Source organism: Mesoplodon mirus (assembly GCF_964341445.2).
Source record: "Mesoplodon mirus genome assembly, chromosome: 12".
In the NCBI taxonomy this organism is placed as follows: domain Eukaryota; kingdom Metazoa; phylum Chordata; class Mammalia; order Artiodactyla; family Ziphiidae; genus Mesoplodon; species Mesoplodon mirus.
Genome location: NC_138988.1, coordinates 33,353,326 through 33,372,263, shown reverse-complemented (window position 1 = coordinate 33,372,263; position 18,938 = coordinate 33,353,326). Strand labels below are relative to the sequence as shown.

The 18,938-nt window shown below is 40.3% G+C and overlaps 1 protein-coding gene across 9 annotated transcripts in view; it reads right to left on the bottom strand.

Annotated features, from left to right (window-relative positions):
- Positions 1-18,938, bottom strand: part of ERC2 (ELKS/RAB6-interacting/CAST family member 2) — a 968,268-nt gene that overhangs the window by 380,092 nt on the left and 569,238 nt on the right. For all 9 annotated transcript variants that reach the window (XR_014295433.1, XR_014295434.1, XR_014295435.1 and 6 more), the window contains one exon: positions 18,173-18,333. Coding sequence is in view for 6 of the 9 variants with exons in the window: in XM_082637445.1 (XP_082493571.1) it covers positions 18,173-18,333 (161 nt within the window). In the remaining 3 variants the exon portion in view is untranslated. The remainder of the gene's footprint in view (positions 1-18,172; positions 18,334-18,938) is intronic.

Here is an 18,938-nt window from a genome sequence, read left to right as displayed (position 1 = left end):
ACCCAGAGAAAACTATAATTCAAAAAGACACATGCACCCCAATGTTCACTGCAGCACTATTTACAATAGCCAGGTCATGGAAGCAACCTAAATGACCATTGACCGATGAATGGATAAAGAAGATGTGGTACATATATACAGTGGAATGTTAGCCATAAAATGGAATGAAACTGGGTCATTTGTAGAGACGTGGATGGATCTAGAGACTGTCATACAGAGTGCAGTAAGTCAGAAAGAGAAAAACAAATATGATATATTAACGCATATATGTGGAACCTAGAAAAATGGTACAGATGAACCAGTTTGCAGGGCAGAAACTGAGATACAGATGTAGAGAACAAACGTATGACACCAAGGGGGGAAAGCAGCGGGGTGTAGTGGTGGTGGTGCTGTGATGAATTCGGAGATTGGGATTGATATATATACACTAATATGTATAAAATGGATAACTAGTAAGAACGTGCTGTATAAAAAAATAAATAAAATTCAAATAAATAAATAAATAAAAGGAGTCAAATTAAAAAGTGCCTACTGCATAAAAACAATGTTCTTCTTAAAATGTTTTAGCCAAAATTGTAATATAATTATTATCAGTGTTCAAATAAATTATTCCTTGGTTTCAAAAAAAAAAAAAAACCAAACACCGTATGCCAACACATATATATGGAATCTTTACAAAAAAAAAAAAAGGTTCTGAAGAATTTAGGGGCAGGACAGGAATAAAGACGTAGATGTAGAGAATGGACCTGAGGACACAGGGAAGGGTAAGGGTAAGCTGTGACGAAGTGAGAGAGTGGCATGGACGTATATACACTACCAAATGTAAAATAGATAGCTAGTGGGAAACAGCCACATAGCACAAGGAGATCAACTCGATGCTTTGTGACCACCCAGAGGGGTGGAATACGGAGGGTGGGAGGGAGATGCAAGAGGGAGGAGATATGGGGATATATGTATATGTATAGCTGATTCACTTTGTTATAAAGCAGAAACTAACGCACCATTGTAAAGCAATTACACTCCAATAAAGACGTTAAAAAAAAATCATCTCCACAACCGCCATTACCACCATCATCATCATTGTTATCTCCATAATCAGCACCATCATTACCTTCAACATTACCATCACCACAACCACGACTATCATCACTGGGTCATCATCACCACCACCACCATCATCACCATATCTCCCATTTAATAAGTCCTTACTTAGTTCTTTTTACCCATGTCCCTAAGTTACTTTCACTCCTTTATCCATTGAACTTCTATCAATCTTTAATACTTAGTTTAAATATCACTCCTCAAAGTTCTCCCCACCTCACAGGCTAAATGAACTGCTCTCTCACCTCTGTGGAACCACTGAAAAAGTCCTTTGTACATGTCTACATTATAATACAATGTCCTAGTTATGCAATCCTCTCTCCCTACTTTCAGCTCCTAGAACTGAGTCAGGTACATTTCACAACACTGTGCAGAGCCCCCCTTTTAAAAGCTTTATTGAGATATAATTCACATATCACACAATTCACCCATTTAAAGTGTACAAGTGAATGAGTTTTAGTATATTCAGTTGTGAACCCATCACCACAATCAAATTTTAGAAAATTTGCATTACCCCAAGAGAACTCCATACGATTAGCAGTCATCCTACACTTCTTCCCCCCAGCCCTAGGCAACCACTAATCTATTTTCAGTCTCTGTACATTTGCCTTTTTGCATATAAAATGCATCATACAATATGTGGTGTTTTGCAACTGGCTCTTTTTACTTAGCATGATGTCTTCAAGGTTCTTACATGTTGAAGAATCTATCAGTACTTCATTTCTTTTTATTGTCAAATACAGTTCATATATGAATATACCTCACAATGTACCCACTTGTCATCAAGTCATCCATTTGGGTTGTTTATACCTTTTGACTATTATTCATAATCCAGCTGAAACACTCATGTACAAGTTTTTGTGTGGATATATGTTTTCATGTCCTTTCGGTATGTACCTAGGAGTGGAATTGCTGTTTCACATGAGAACTCTGTGTTTAACATTCCAGAGAACTACCAAACTGTGTTTCCAAAGTGGCTGCACCACTTTACAAGCTCATCATCAATGTATGAGGGTTCCAGTTTCTCCACATCATTATCAACACTTGTTATTTTCTGTCTTTTTTGTTACAGCCATCCTAGTGGGTGTGAAGTGGTGTCTCGTTGTGGTTTTGATTTATATTTATTTATATTTCCCTAAAGACTAAAGATAGTGAGCATCTTTTCATGTACTTATAGGCCATTTGTATATCTTCTTTGGAGAAATGTCTATTCAAATCCTTTGCCTTTTTAAAATTCAGTTACTTGAATTTTTATTGTTGGGTTGTAAGAGTTCTTTATATATTCTGGATGCAAGTTCTTTACCAGATATGTTTGCAAATATTTTCTCCCATTTTGTGGATTGTCTTTTCTTGATAGTGTCATTTGAAGCACAAAAGTATTTAATTTTGATGAAGTCCAATTTATTTTTTTCTTTAGTTGTCTATGCTTTTGGTGTCATATCTAAAAAGGCTCTGTCTAACCCAAGGTCACAAAGATTTATACCTATGTTTTATTGTAGGAGTGTTAATAGTTCTAATGCTTACATTTAGGTCTGTGATCCATATTGAGTTAATTCTTGTATATAGCGTGAGAGAGCCCTTTACATAGCTTCAAGTTTTCAGAAATAGATAGTCCACACATTTTTTTGTATATCTCATGTACACATTAGCAATAGTTTCTTCTTCAATTGCAACAATACTCAAGTATACTCAAATGTACAATTTTCCAAGACTGAACCAGGAAGAATTAGAAAATATAAACAGACCTATCACGAGCAATGAAATTGAAACTGTAATTTAAAAACTTCCAACAAACAAAACTCCAGGACCAGATGGCTTCACAGGCGAATTCTATCAAATATTTAGAGAAGAGGTAACACCGATCCTTCTCAAACTCTCCCAAACAATTGCAGAGGGAGAAACAGTCCCAAATTCATTCTACAAAGCCACCATCACCCTGATACAAAAACCAGAAAAAGATACTATAAAAAAAGAAAATTATAGGCCAATATTACTGATGAACATAGATGCAAAAATCCTGAACAAAATACTGGCAAAGAGAATCCAACAGCAGATTGAAAGGATCATACACCATGACCAAGTGGGATTTATCCCAGGGATGCAAGGATTCTTCAATATACACAAATCAATCAATGTGATACACCACATTAACAAATTAAGGAATAAAAACCATATGATCATCTCAATAGATATAGAAAAAGCTTTCAACAAAATTCATCACACATTTATGATAAAAACTCTTTAGAAAATGGGCATAGGGGGAACCCACCTCAACATAATAAAGGCCATATATGACAAACCCACAGCAAGCATCATACACAATGGTGAAAAACTGAAAGCATTTCCACTAAGATCAGGAAGAAGACAAAGATGTCCACTCTCACCACTCTTATTCAACATAGTTTTGGAAGTCCTAGCCACAGCAATCAGAGAAGAAAAAGAAAGAAAAGGAATACAAATTGGAAAATAAGAAGTAAAACTGTCACTGTTTGCCGATGACATGATACTATACATAGAAAATCCTAAAGATGCCACCAGAAAACTACTAGAACTAATCAATGAATTTGGTAAGGTTGCAAGATAGATAATTAATGCACAGAAATCTCTGGCATTCCGACACACCAACAACGAAAAATCAGAAAGAGAAATTAAGGAAACACTCCTATTTACCATTGCAACAAAAAGAATAAAATACCTAGGAATAAACCTGCCTAAGGAGGCAAAAGACTTGTACACAGAAAACTATAAAACACTGATGAAAGAAATCAAAGATGACATAAACAGATGGAGACATATACCATGTTCTTGGATTGGAAGGATCAATAGTGTGAAAATGACTATACTACCCAAAGCAATCTAACAATTCAATGCAATCCCTATCAAACTACCAGTGGCATTCTTCACAGAATTAGAACAAAAAATCTTACAATTCATATGGAAACACAAAAGACCCTGAATAATCAAAGCAATCTTCAGAAAGAAACACAGAGTTGGAGGAATCAGGCTCCTCAACTTCAAACTATACCACAAAGCTACAGTAATCAAGACAATATGGTACTGGCACAAAAACAGAAATACAGATCAATGGTACAGGATAGAATGCCCAGAGATAAACCCACGCACCTATGGTCCCCTAATTTAAAACAAAGGAGGCAAGAACATACAATGGAGAAAAGACAGCCTCTTCAGTAAGTGGTGCTGGGAAAACTGGACAGCTACATGTAAAAGAATGAAATTAGAACACTACCTAACACCATACACAAAAATAAACTCCAAATGGATTACAGACCTAGGTGTAAGGCCAGACACTATCAAACTCTTAGAGGAAAACATAGGCAGAACACTCTATGACATAAATCACAGCAAGATCCTTTTTGACCCACCTCTTAGAGAAATGGAAATAAAAACAAAAATAAACAAATGGGACCTAATGAAACTTACAAGCTTTTACACAGCAAAGGACGCCATAAACAAGACAAAAAGACAAACCTCAGAATGGGAGAAAATATTTGCAAACAAAGCAACTGACAAAGGATTAATCTCCAAAATATACAAGCAGCTCATGCAGATCAAAAAAACAAACAACCCAATCCAAAAATGGGCAGAAGACCTAAATAGACATTTCTCCAAAGAAGATATACAGATTGCCAACAAACACATGAAAGGATGCTCAACATCACTAATCATTAGAGAAATGCAAATCAAAACTACAATGAGGTATCACCTCACATCGGTCAGAATGGCCATCATCAAAAAATCTACAAGCAATAAATCCTGGAGAGGGTGTGGAGAAATTGGAACCCTCGGGCACTATTGGTGGGAATGTAAACTGATACACTCACTATGGAAAACAGTATGGATGTTCCTTAAAAAACTAAAAATAGAACTACCAAATGACCCAGCAATCCCACTACTGGGCCTATACCCTGAGAAAACCATAATTCAAAAATAGACATGTACCACAATGTTCACTGCAGCACTGTTTACAATAGCCAGGACATGGAACCAACCTAAAAGTCCATCGACAGATGAATGGATAAAGAAGATGTGGCACATATATACAATGGAATATTACTCAGCCATAAAAAGAAACTAAATTGAGTTATTTGTAGTGAGGTGGATGGACCAAGAGTCTGTCATACAGAGTGAAGTCAGAAACACAAAAACAAATACTGTACGCTAATGCATACAGTACAGTACATACATAATACATATGTAAGCTAAAAAATTTTTTTAAATGGTACTGGGCTCCCCTGGTGGCACAGTGGTTAAAAATCCGCCTGCCAATGCAGGGGACACGGGTTTGAGCCGTGGTCCAGGAAGATCCCACATGCCACAGAGCAACTAAGCCCGTGTGCCACATCTACTGAGCCTGCACTCTAGAGCCCACAACTACTGAGCCCACGTGCCACTGAACCCCGCACACCTAGAGCCTGTGCTCCGAAACAAAGAGAAGCCTCCGCAATGAGAAGCCCACGCACCACAACAAAGAGTAGCCCCCACTCTCTGCAACTAGAGAAAGCCCACGCACAGCAACAAAGATCCAACGCAGCCAAAAATAAAATAAAATAAAAATAAATAAAGTAAGAAACAATGGTACTGATGAACCTAGTTGCAGGGCAGGAATAAAGAGGCAGACATAGAAAATGGACTTGAGGACATGGGGTGGGAGGGGGAAGCTGGGGCAAAGTGAGGGTAGCATCGACATATATACACTACCGAATGTAAAACAGTTGGCTGGTGGGAAGCATCAGCACAGCGCAGGGAGATCAATTCGGTGCTCTCCGATGACCTAGAGGGGTGGGATAGGGAGGACTGGAGGGAGGCTCAAGAGGGAGGGGATATGGGGTCATGTGTATGCATATGGCTGATTTGCTTTGTTGTGCAACAGAAACTAACACAGTATTGTGAAGCAATTATACTCCAATAAAGATTTTTAAAAAAAGAAAGAAAGAAAGAAAGAAAGAAAGAAAGTATCCACAGGAAAGTTTTGGAGCTATTTAGGAAACCGTTGTTCCAGAAACATAAGATTACAGGCAATGCCCGAACACGAGAGTAGATTACAGAAAGTTCATATTGAAATCAGTTGCATAGAACTAAAGAGTGAGTCTATGTCCCCAAAGAAAATATCCTTGAATTATAGACAATTATCTAGGCTACCTACTAAAGACTAAAGATGGATGACACTGTTAAATAGTGGGAAGGTTCCTTTCTAAGATTTACGAATCTACCTGGTCCAGGTCTGCCTGCCTCCAGAGGGCAAAAGGCCTATGTGCAGGGCATAGGCCAGTTTAAAACTCTACTAGTACCACTAACGTTGGCTCAAGGCTCATAGTATTCCAGGAAGGAGGTGGGCTGCTGGTCCGAGGTGAGAAACTGTAACTGCATGCAGGCTAGGAGTAGACCAGCACTTCTCAACCAAGGGTGATTTTGCCTTCAAAGAGGACCTCTGGAAATATCTGGAGACATTTTTGATTGTCACAAGTGGAGGAGGGGGATTGCCCCTGGCACCTAGTAGGTAAAGGCCAGGGATGCTACTAAACATAGGACAGTTCCCGCAAAAAAGAATATACCAGCCCAGTGTCAGTAGCATTGCTGTTGAGAACCCCTGGACTAGAACAATACTTGCCACAACAATTCCCTCACAGCTCCCCTGCATGGAGGCATGGAAGTGTTCAGGGGAGCAGAACACAGAGCTGGGAGGAAGAAGGGAAAGAGAGGGGCGCCTATCTCTACCACTCCTATAGCCAATCTAAGCCCAGTCCTGTAAATTCAGCTCCCTACGGGTCTCTTGAAATCTTCCACTTCCCTCCATCTCCACTGCCACCATCCTAGGACAAGCTCTCCCTACCCGAAAGACTGCAGCAGCTTCCTAAGTAGTATGCCCACATCCAAATCTATCCTCCACACAAAAGCATCTGTATGGTGTGGTGGTCAAGCATGTGGCCAGACTACTTGACAATGCTGAGAGGTTCAAATCCCACTTTTGCTACGTGACCTTGGGCTAGTTATTTAACCTCTTTGTGCCTCTGTTTCCTCAGAAGTAAAACGAGGATGACAACAGTACCTATCTTAGAGGATGTTGTGAAGATATTGTTTATATTTTCAAAGCTCTTCAAAAGTTTCTGGCACATGGAAAGTATACTGTAATTGCTTTTTATTATTTTCAAATCATAATCTGATCATGTTACTTCACCCCAATGGGTTCCTGTTCTTAGGATAAGTACCAACTATCTGACCATGGCCCCTAAGGTCCTGGGTAGTCTGGCCTCTGCCATCCCTCTAACCTCAATCAATCCTGCTTTCCCCCTTTGTCTCTGTGCTTCAGCCACACAGGCCTCCTGTGAGTTAATGGAGGGCATGTTTCTCCCTTCTGCCACAGGGCCTTTGCACAGGCAGTCTCCTCCTCTAGAATGTACTCCCCAACCTGACTCCACTCCCCAACTCTGGCTCTTCATTTAATGAACTTTCATCCAACACATCATGGCTTATCTTCAGGGAGCCCTTCTACTACCTTTAGGACACTCTCATGGCTCCACACACCTTTCCTTTTTTGCACACTTATCCCAGCTGTAATTCTACATTCAGATTTCTAATCCTATAATTGGACATCAGATTGTTGTTCATTCATTCTCTCAATAAATAACTGACTTCCTGGATGATTTGCTTTATGAATGAGTCAGTGACTGAACAGGCGATTGGATCAATGAGTAGGCACGCTGAGCTTGCACCTCAGTCTGAAGTGCTGCATTAGAGCAGTTGCTGACCAAAGATGCAATGCCTTTAGCTTTATGGGAACCCCAAATGCCCTGAGCTTGGATCTAAGGATGTTACCCATGGCCTGGAGGCAGGTGACTTGCGCTCTAGCCCAGGACCTCTAGAATGCTCTCATTCCTCCCATCTCAAGAACTTCTTCCTTGTTCAGTCAAACCAACTTCCCTAAGCCTAAAGAATAAGGGAGGAATATTTTTTCCTTGTATATGGCGGGAGGAGGGGGCTATTTTCATTAGTCCTAAGACTGAGGTTGACTCTGGGAATGTCAGCTTCACATCTTTCTGGGGTCAGGGCAGCAGCAGTCATTCATATTCAAAGGTCATTTGAAAAGCAACCGTTTTTTTTAAAAATCACAGAATGACAGTTTTGTTTTAGTGTTTTGACTGTAGCATCAAGCAATCTGCTTCTTTTTCCAAAATTACTTACTATGGGAAATGTAAACATTTTTTAACAATGCTTTCTCAAATCATCCTAACAAATCTCACACACGTGACCACAGCACCATGGCCTTCCCCACTGTACTGGTCTGGGTTTGGCCAGAAACAGAATTCACCACAGATAAGTCCAATGAGGAGAGTTCAACGAAAGGACTACAGAGGAGAGGTGGGCAGGGTTAATAAAACAAACGTGTTGAGGCACCCAGAAACTGGCAACAAGGGGTGGCTATTACTGCAGCTCAGGCTGAAGGGGCAAAGGAAACATGAGTTAATCCCAGTGGCAGTGGAAACCATGGATGGGGCACTACTAAGAGGAGCTACAGTCATGAGAGAAGTCCCTACTGCCAGAGATGTGGCCCCAGTGCAAGCAGGCAACAGGGAGGAAATTCTCCAGCCTTTTTCTCTTCCCACCCTCCCATCTCCTGCAGTGCCTCCTATAGGCCCTGGACCCAGCCAGAAGTCAGCCAGCAAAGGAACCCCAGCAATGCACTGTACAGGGAGCAGCTTCCCAGGGCACAGTCTCCCTTCCCAAAGAATGGAAGGGAGAGCAGAGAATAACCACTTTGTGTACCCGATCCCATATTGCCTTAGAATAAAACCTCAGAAATGCATTGAAGGGAAAGTTTTACAAGAAAACATCCAGAGATAGAGCCAGGAAGAGAAAGAAGCACCAAGCTCAGGGCTCATAAAGTGAACACACAGACACCATTTTCAAAACAGAACAGAAAGGCAATTTAACTTTTATCATAACTGTGTGCTGGCACTAGCTGCAGTGTACTCTGCAAATCTCTTCAACTAAGTGAAGGGTTGGGTGTGAGTAACAACAGATTCTCAAAGAAGTTGGCCAAAGCCTCCTGCAGGTTCAAATTAAGATCCCAGGGATATTGGCTTAACCCAAAGATCAAATCAAACACTGCATTTCAATTTTCACAATCCCTTGGATCCCAAATTCTGTGACTGGAAAACAAAAGAGTTTGGAGGTTCTTGACTGGCGGCCTGGCTTCAGCATATAGTTCTCAATTGCTTTGCTCCTGAAGAATTGAGTGGCCTCCCCTCTACATCTCATTCTCTACGCAAGATTGCCAGAGCTGGGCCTTTCTCCGCCCCCAAGCATGCCTGTGTGTGTCTCTCCCCGCGCCCCCCCCCACCGCCCCTCTCCCCCCCCCTCTCACACACACACACACACACACACACACACACACACACACACACACACTCTTCTTCCCAGGTGCTCAGTCTGCCTCCTGCCCAACAGTCAAAATGAGAATCTAGCAAGACAACCATTATGTTGAGAAAATAAAGAAAATATTTTGACCCCTCTCACTTTATAGGGCACCAGAACAGGGGTAGGAAAGGGAGAGGAAAAAGGAAGAAGAGGAGAGAGAACATGAGGAAAAGGAAAGGAAAGGAGGAAGAGAGAAAAAAGAAGAAAGAGGAGATTGGGTGGAAGAGAAGGCAGGGGTGGATAAGGTAGGGGAAAGGAGGAAGAGGCAGCTAGCAAGAGTCAAATTTTCATCAGCATTCATTCATTTTGTTATCAAACTTTTATTAAATACTTTCCAGGGACCAAGAACATCCAAAGCCCTCCCCACCTCCATGCTATGCCTTGTCCTGTAAGTCTTCAGTGACTTGGAGCCTTTTGTTATGATGCCCTCTGTCACTGAGGCTGCAGATCTTGATGTTTCCCCTCTACATCCTCAGGGTTGAGGCTTCCCCTGATTAACAGCTACAGTATATTTTACCTTCACAAAGAAGATACTACAGGGAGGCAGAGAAACCCTACAAGTTGGGATTTTCCCTGAGTCCTGCCCTTTGCAGTTCTGGCAGACAGCTGGCATCTGGGCCACAGTCTATTTCCCATTGATGCCCCTGCTCTGGAATACATTCTCCCACATATGGTCCTCATTTTTCTTCTATCCTTTTTTCTCTAAATGACCACTGCAAGAAGTGGTTCCTAGGAAAAGACCTAACTACCTAGTGGGCTGTGATGAAAAAAAGAACAAATGGAAAAGAGGGACAAAGGTAGAAAGTAAAAGGGGCATCAATTTATAGGGCTGGCTGGAGGACTGGCCAATTTCATACCCTTAATTTATAATTTATAATTTAGAGTTGGACAAACTGAGGACCAGAGAGATCCAAAGGAACCTGCTCTTGGATTGAAAGAAGGACCACAACTGCCCCCTTTGACTTTCCATACTTTAGGAGGTTGGAAGGCTTGTACGTTCTCTTTCCTGTTTTTAATGGTTGATCTTCCCTAGCCCCCATGGAGCTGCTGCTGTGAAGATGGAGATAACATGAAGTATGGTGCTTGGAATAATTTAGACTCTACAATTCATAAGCATTTAGATTATTTAACTGCTGATTATGATTATTTAAGCTGAAAGATTATACACTCTAGCTCAGAAAATGTTTGTATTTCCATTAAAAACCACCAGGCCAAGGGACCCATTTGACTGACAGTTTTCACTATTAAACTTATATATGCAGTGCATGTTTCTGGCCAGAAGACAGTGTCTCCCCTTGCTTTGTTTTACGATAAGGAAGCTGAGTTCAAAGCCTTCCTCCAACTAGCTCTCTTCCTGCCCCTTCCCTCCCATCATCACCCCAGCCTGCTGTCCTGCTTCCCCAATGCGAGTTGGAAGAAGCACCTGTTTGCCAACTGACTTCTATTTAATCAAAACTGGTCCCACCATTATAAGACTTAAAATTCTTACAACATCCTGAGTTTTTCACTAGGAGACAGTGTAATGCAATCTGTCAGTGGTTAAAATCATAGAATGTAGTGTCAAAAAGACTTTGAGTTCCAGGCGTCTGAGCCTCAGTTTCTGCATCTACACAGTGGAGGTAATAATACTCCCCATCTCACAGGAGGTGACATACTCAGCCCCTGCCTGACATGTAATAAGCACCTAAGAGTTGTTCACCGGTAATATTAATCCCATTGGCCAAAGTCTGCATGCAGTAAATAGTACATATGCCTGGGCTAGTTTAATTCTCTGAAGACATTTTAATCAAAGATAGTACAATCCTTAGGGCAGGGAGAGTGAAGGGTTCTTGATTCTACCTAACATGAAATTTAACCACTGATTCTTTCTCTGTAATAGTTTGTGAGACACATCTTTGCTTGGCTCATATATTTCACATCTGAAGAGTTCTATGAAAAATAAATGCAACGTACAAAAGTACAGGAAAATTCGGTTATGGTCCTATTAGAGAGGACAGTGTCTTAAACCAAGCAGTCATTTTTGGCTTTTGGCAAAAGTTCCTACATTCAAATAAAGTTCCTTAAGAGAAGAAACAAAGAAGATTCCAGCATCTCCTAAATATTATTCATGTTCCAGATCACTTATTTAGCAGATTTACTGGTAGAATCCCACACTGAAAGGAATTGTGGAGATCATCCCTCTGTCCCCTTCCTGGGGATGGGAATTCTCTCTGTAGCACCCAGAGCAGGTGATATCCCCCTCCCCCCAGGATTTGCTGACATACCTCAGGAACAACCTCAAAAGGCTACAGAATTCTGACTGGTACAAAGCACTGAATGAAAGAAGGCCTTCCTCCTCTTAAAGGATGATTGCGCTCTAGCACAATCATCTGAGGCAGCATAAATCAAGTCCATTTCTTTTCTCTTATGTCACCTCTTTAATAGCTGAAGGGAGAATCTGCCTCTTGGTCTTCTCTAGACTAACACTCTTCACCCATCAGCTATCCCAACCATGATGAGATTTTTCAGGTATTTCCAAACCTGTTCACTCACCACATGACTCTCCCATAGTTTACCAACACTGGTACCCAGAAATGAACTCAGATATATACTGGACATGCATGCATACAAGTAAATATCTGTTAGGAATACTATCTCTAAAAGTATAGTCACAAAGTTATTTTTAAATGCTCAGTGAGATAACATACCAGTTGACACTTTCTTTTCATACTTCGTTTATTTCAGCAAAGACTGCTAGTTGCCCCCAATACCCCACCACCCCTTTCCTTCCTTGGGTTCCCTAAGTGTTAGCTGGACATAGAGCCACCCAGCTACAGTTTGCATTTCCTGCTTTCTTGCATCTAAGTGTGACCATGTGACAAACAATTTCTGTTCACTTAGAACACTGGCTTAGATCGGTGCCTAAGGTGTAGAACAGTCCTTGCAAGCAATGAATGCTCAACAGCTATTTATCGAATAAACTGTTAAATGACTCAGATGTTAGTGGATGGTGTGTGCAACTTAAAGGGCAAGGAGGTTCCCTTCTCCTTTCTCCTGTCTGCTTGCTGGAATGTGGATGGAACGGTTGGAGCTGAGGCAAAAACCTTGTATCATGAGATGGACACCTCTCATGTACAGAGAATAACAAAGCTTCAAGGTAGAAGGAGTGTGGGTCCCTGGTGACTATGCAGCTACTTGTATGAGCTTCTGGAATGTGGGGTTTTCTGTTCCTTGCACTGAAGCTAATTAGACCACTCCACTATTCTAAAGTTATTTTCTTTGTAGTTAAGTTTTGCTTACCCACTTTATGTACAGCAAGCCTTTTCTCTTCCACTAAAGGCCCTAAGCCACCAACTTCAGGCTTACAAGAGAGAAACAGAAATTTTGAGTGGTAAGCTACTGTCCATCACGTGACTGCCTGCAGCTCAAACCACAATTGCTGTTTAATGAGCAGTTTTTCTCTCTGCCACCCATCCTCAATCACTGCAGGTAACTTAGAAAGCTGAGACAAACTTCACTAGTTTTCGCTGACTCAATTTACTTTTAGAATTTAGCAGGAGGTAAATAAGGACAGACAGACTAGGACATTCTAGGACACATTAACATAGTATTTAATATATATTTTAAATTGTGCATGCCAAGGTTTTTCTAAACAAACCATTCATTGATTAGAGAAGGAATTGCACTATAGCTGCCTCCTTATAAAAAACTGTTGAAAGCATGTGGTCAATTGGAATTTGAAGATGGGATCAGTGTATGCTAATTATAGTCAGTTTACCTAACATATTAATATGTCACACATTATACATATATGACTTTTACAGCTTATAAATCACTTTCTCGTGAATGCATAATTTCATTCAATCTCCATAACATATCTTGCAATTGAGTTTATCAGTTTTAAGTAACAGTTGCCCTCAAAACTCCTCTCCCAGGCTCCATTTATCCTGTCCAAATTACCAGGCACTTAGGATTCCTTCCTAAAGAAATGTGATTTGTCTTTTCTCATGTTGGCATGAAGTAAAGAATAAATTGATTTTATCATTTTCTGCACCATGCCTCTCCTTTGAAGGGTACTTACCTAATGAGTGGCTCTCTCAAGAGAGATCCTAGATCAAAGAGGCCAACAGGATAATGCCTTGGAATAAGCAGGGGTCTTACCTCACTGTAAACTTCCTAAAATAGCCCAGTGTATACAAAGGCTTTTGAGGCTATCTAGAGAAGATGTCTAAAATGCAACAATACCCTGTAAATTAAGATGGATATCACAATGTCATCAGATGAGATAAAGTACAGAGGTCCCCTTAAAATCTTTACATAAGTATGAGAAATCACCTCAAAAAGTCTAAAACACGCACTTCAAATTACATAACTTTTAACCAGCTCTCAAAACCCTTATTCATTCAGTGTTTAATACTAAATGGAACATATCAGTTAGCCAGCCTGTCTGCCTGTTAAATTACTATGCTAGTTTAAGTCGTCTGAGCAAATGCACACAGATAGATTTTAAGTACAGTATCTCATGGCCTTCAATTCCTTTTAGCTACAGATATCAAATTCACCTGCCACAAATTAAATAATTGAGCTTTGGTTACTGGAATGTAAGCTCATTAACCGGCATTAATAAAACCAAACATAGAATGATGTTCTTAATATTATTTTGATAAAATCCCTTTAAGTAGAAGCAAGTGTAACAAAGACGAACCATTATGAAATGTTTTAGTAAGAGGTTTTAGATTTTTTTTAAGTAAAAGCATAATCTTATACACAAGGGAAGGAGAATATTATGTTCTCCTATGAAAATGTATGGTTGGGAACTGTTAGTTCCTTCCGGTGTGGGAATAATGACTGGCAGTTAGAATACAAAGCAATGAAGATCAAACTGGAAAAGGGCATACTGGGGGGAAGAATGCTACACAAGACAGAGTCAAAGGCTCTCCTTTGGGCTCAGTTCCTAAAAGGGTTCTCAGACTATAGGGAGTGACAGGGCATGTCCCTTTTTACCCCAAATAATCATGACGGTCCTTACCTATGGAAGCAGATTTCTAAGTGGGATTCCAAACTTCTTTGGTTCCACAAGAAGCTACTTTATTCAGCTACCTATTCATTTATTTACTTATTTATTTGTTCATTCATTTCCTTCACTCATTTTACTAAAATGCAAGCTTGATAAGGGCAGACATTTTTGTTTTTCCACCTAGAACAGTACCTACCACATAGTCGGTGCTCAAGAAATATTTATAAATTTTTGAACTAATTCATCCTTTCATTCCTCAAATGCAGGATTTATAAAATATGGAAGTACGATCTAATTTTGTTAAAAAATAGAGAGCATTTGTAAAGGTATACACCAAAATGCTACCAGCATCCATCTCTGCATGGTAGGATCGAGGTGGTTTTGTTTTTAAGTTTTGCTTCTCTGTTTCTTTTTTCTAAAATGCACACTTTTACCCAAACAAATATCTAAAAGGCTGGCTGTCCTGTGGATGGGGCTCAGGTGAAATCTATGTAGCTCTGAAACAAAAACCAAGACAAGTGGGAAGATTCCATGGAAAGCCACTTCAGTTCCATCTAAGAACAAATGAGCTACCTGCACGAGCCGTGGAACATGAACCACCACCGTATGAGCCCGTGACTTCCACAGGAAGCGGTCTTCATCTTCACCAGGGCCTGGTGAATTCCGTATTAGTCATTATGTGAACAGGAGTCTGGCTTACGTAGGCTGGAAGGTTGGACCCAGCTGCTTTCCGATACTAAAACTCCGTGCCTTTTGATTTTGCAGTGAATTTAACAGACACCACCTCTTATTTCAAAACCCCCTTTTATGTTTCAAAGCACTTTTACATATGCTGGTTTACATAATTTCAGTTCAGTATTTTAAAAAAAATCCTGTCCCTATAACAATTCTATAGAGTAGGCAGGGCAAGTATTATTACCTCCACGTTACCAAAGAAAAAACTGAGGCGACCAGAGAGTGATCTCCTTTAACGTTATGGTTGAGTTACAAGACCACATCTTCTTTCTCTTGACTCAAGGCCCCGTCTCTCTTTCCTCTAATACCACAGAGCCTCTCCCTTGCTACCAGGGTTGGGAAACTGGGTAGACTTGCCTAAAGCTGCTTGCACAATGTCTGTCAGTTGAATGAAAACCAACAACGCTTGGCACAGAGTGACAGCAGATACAGTGATACATCCAGCTGACTGCTCCCACTAACTTACACTGACTTGGTTAATGCCAAGTAACCAATATGTCAACTCAGCTTAAAAATCAAGATTGACCAAACCATTTGGTTGACTTGAACAGCTGAAGAGGCTGATAAAGCTAATTGGGGTTCTCAGTCAATGTAACTGCCCTGCACCTGTGTCCCCATTGTCCTGGGAAGAAGCCCACTGGTAAGTGGGGCTTCTAGGCCAGTTAAATAGTGAATGAGGTCCATATTGGGCTTAATGAAGCAGGGCTTTGTTACTTTTACCAAAGGAATTAATAGGAATTTTGTATTTATTTTGCAGTGGCAGCAGATTAATAAGCACTTGGGCAATAATGTGGCAATTCACCAAAAGAGGTCTTAGTTAGGTGCTATCTGAAATCATGAAATTAAGTAGGAAAACATACACACGGAAAAAGTTTATATGTTTTAGAAAAATAAACCCAAATTTTAGATAAATGATACTCTTCACAAAGTATATTAAACAAATGACATTTTCATTGGCTGATAGCGCCATTTACACACATATATCATTTTCTGTGTGCCAAGCCCTGCTCTGAGTGCCTCTCCTCACAACCACCCCACGAAAGTCATCACAGGAGGAAACTGGAGGGTCAGCGATGTTAAGGTCATTTTCCCCCAAGTCACACAGCCACCGAGTGGAAGCAACAGGATTTCAACCCAGCTCTGATGACTCCCAAACCAGCATGCTTCACCATTACTTGTTCTCTCAAAACGTTGAAAGTATATGCTCTTTTTATAAACAGGAAATAATGGAAGTTTCCCTATAATGGCATAATAAATCACTCCAGGAGCTGTAGAGTTAACTTGGGAACAGCTGCAGAACAACGAGAGAAACGAGGCTGAGCTTGACACATAACAACACACAAGGAGGCAGAAGCTGGATAAGTGAAAGAGAAAGAATAAAGGCTGATGGAATCAATGTACTGGTATTATTAATAAACTATTGATCACATCGATAATGTCACAAATGCTTGAAATACTTTTCTTCCTAAGTACATAAAATCCAATCTCCATCATTCAATCTATTCATTGCTTCAACAAACAATTACTGAGCACTGTTCTAGGCAGCATAATTACTGCAGTGACTCAAACAGACAAAAGTTCTGGACTTGGTGGAGGTGACATAAGCTCCACGAGAAAATGAGGTAGTAGAAAGGGAGCCTGATTAGATTTTGGTTTTAATCCTGGCCAGATGTCCTTAAGCAAAGTACTTGAAATCTCGCTGAGTCTCAGTTCCCTCACCTCTAAACTGAGGATAATAATATCTGTTTTTATTATATCATCTTTTATTAGGAAAAATGAGAGTTTATAAGTGGAAATAAAACTACTTATTCTTTGGTCTTGGAGAAACTGAGGTAGTTGATGAGGAATAAAAAGTTTTGTCCTCGTTATTAAATCCTTCAAAATATTTCATTCCATATTTTCCATGATCTAAGCTTCCTGGGTTTAATGTTAACCATGTGTAAGACTTGCAGGGTCAGGATAAGGTTATTCTTCCATACCTAGCCACCAATTTCAAAGTCTATGTTACAGGCTTAAGATGCCATAATTCTGTACATTTCCCCTTACTGTGGAAGGAGGTTGGATTTAGATTATATTTTAGTGATTATTTCATTTTAAAATTTACAGAGGGAGATGCTGCTTCTTGCCTATTTTTTCAGAAACAGATCCACAGCAATTGATTATCTCTAAAATCTTTGAGTAATTACCTTTACTATGTTTTTCCATGGTGATATTGTTTCATTGTAAGAATGAAATAAAAGCTAGGTAAAGACAGGTGTGTCACAGGCCTACAGGAATGACCACTGCCCGACAAGCAGCCGTACCTTATTGATTAAATCAAAGACATTTGTTCCAGTCTCCCCCGAGCCCTTACCTACCCAAGGAGACAGGGGGGCAGGGGGATTTCCAAGCCTGTTTTTATCGGCCCAGCAAATCAGTCCTGCTTTCTAAACAAAGAGGTGCCAACCTTGAGACTCTACGAACGCCAACACAAGCCAGGCATTGTACACAAGTGAAAAGAATATAATTAGCAAAGTTATAGTTACAATTAGGAAATACCTCCTCAGAAAAGTTTCCACTTAACTCTGAGCAGGACTTAAATTACCATTGTGCTTAAGAAGGCCTCTGTCCCTTGGCCAACTCAGACCTTTTCAGCAGATCTATTAGTGCCGTCCACAAAACACAGAGGCGCAAAACCTAATGTTGGATTTTTTTTTTGAATAACAGATGTGAGACATGTGCAAATTGAGACATGGAAGCTATAATTCAAAAAAAAAATAAGAAGCGTAGTCATGGAAATAAATAGTCAAGTGTTAGCTAAATTATTATTTCTCCAAGCTTTCTTCCTCTTCTCTAGCCTTCCCTTTCTCATTCCTAAAGAGAAGTTAGAAAAGAGAGAGTAGGAAAGCAAAAATGGGTACTCACTTCATCTCCAGGATCTCCTCCAGCTGTTTTCTCCTCTCTATCCGGAGGTTGGCCAAGTGTGCTTCTTTTTCAGCCAGAGACTGCTGCGTGGAGGCAAGGCGAGCCTTGGTGGCGTCCAGTTCCTGTCTGGTCTTCTCCAGTGCATTCATCAGTTCCTCTATCTGTAAAGCACATGGAACGCAGTGTGTTATTTCTCCTCCATTCAAGCACAAGGCACTTCGTGCTAGCCTATGTTCTGACAATAGACACAAAGGAAATAAAGCCATCCTTGAACTGGGCATTGTATCTTGGCATCCACTCTTTCTTTGTCACTAGTTAAAAATAAATATTTCAAACACAAGAAGTGTCTAAATTTCTCAAGGTCCTCATTCAATTGGATTATTCACTAACTTTTATAGAAACTATTTAATATATTTATTAGAAGTGGAGGGTGAGTGGCCTGACCCAATTTCAACCTGTTTGGCAAAAATCTCAGATACTGCCTCACTTCAGTTGGCTGAAGGCAACACTCAAAACGCATTTTGCCCGGCACAATATACTCCTGTATGTAGGCCCCAGAGTATTCTGACAGGAAGTTATTCTATGTGTTTCAAATTCATTCATGTTTTAACCTATCAAAGCCTTGTTTGGCAAAAGCGATTTGGTGTCCAAAGGGCCTCAGGGGCCTCCCTCTCACCTCACCTCCCTGTTTCACATTCAGGAAGCAAGGTTTGGTCAAAGGTAAACAGAATTCCAGCCACAAAAGGTTCAAGTTTGGTTTGCCCCT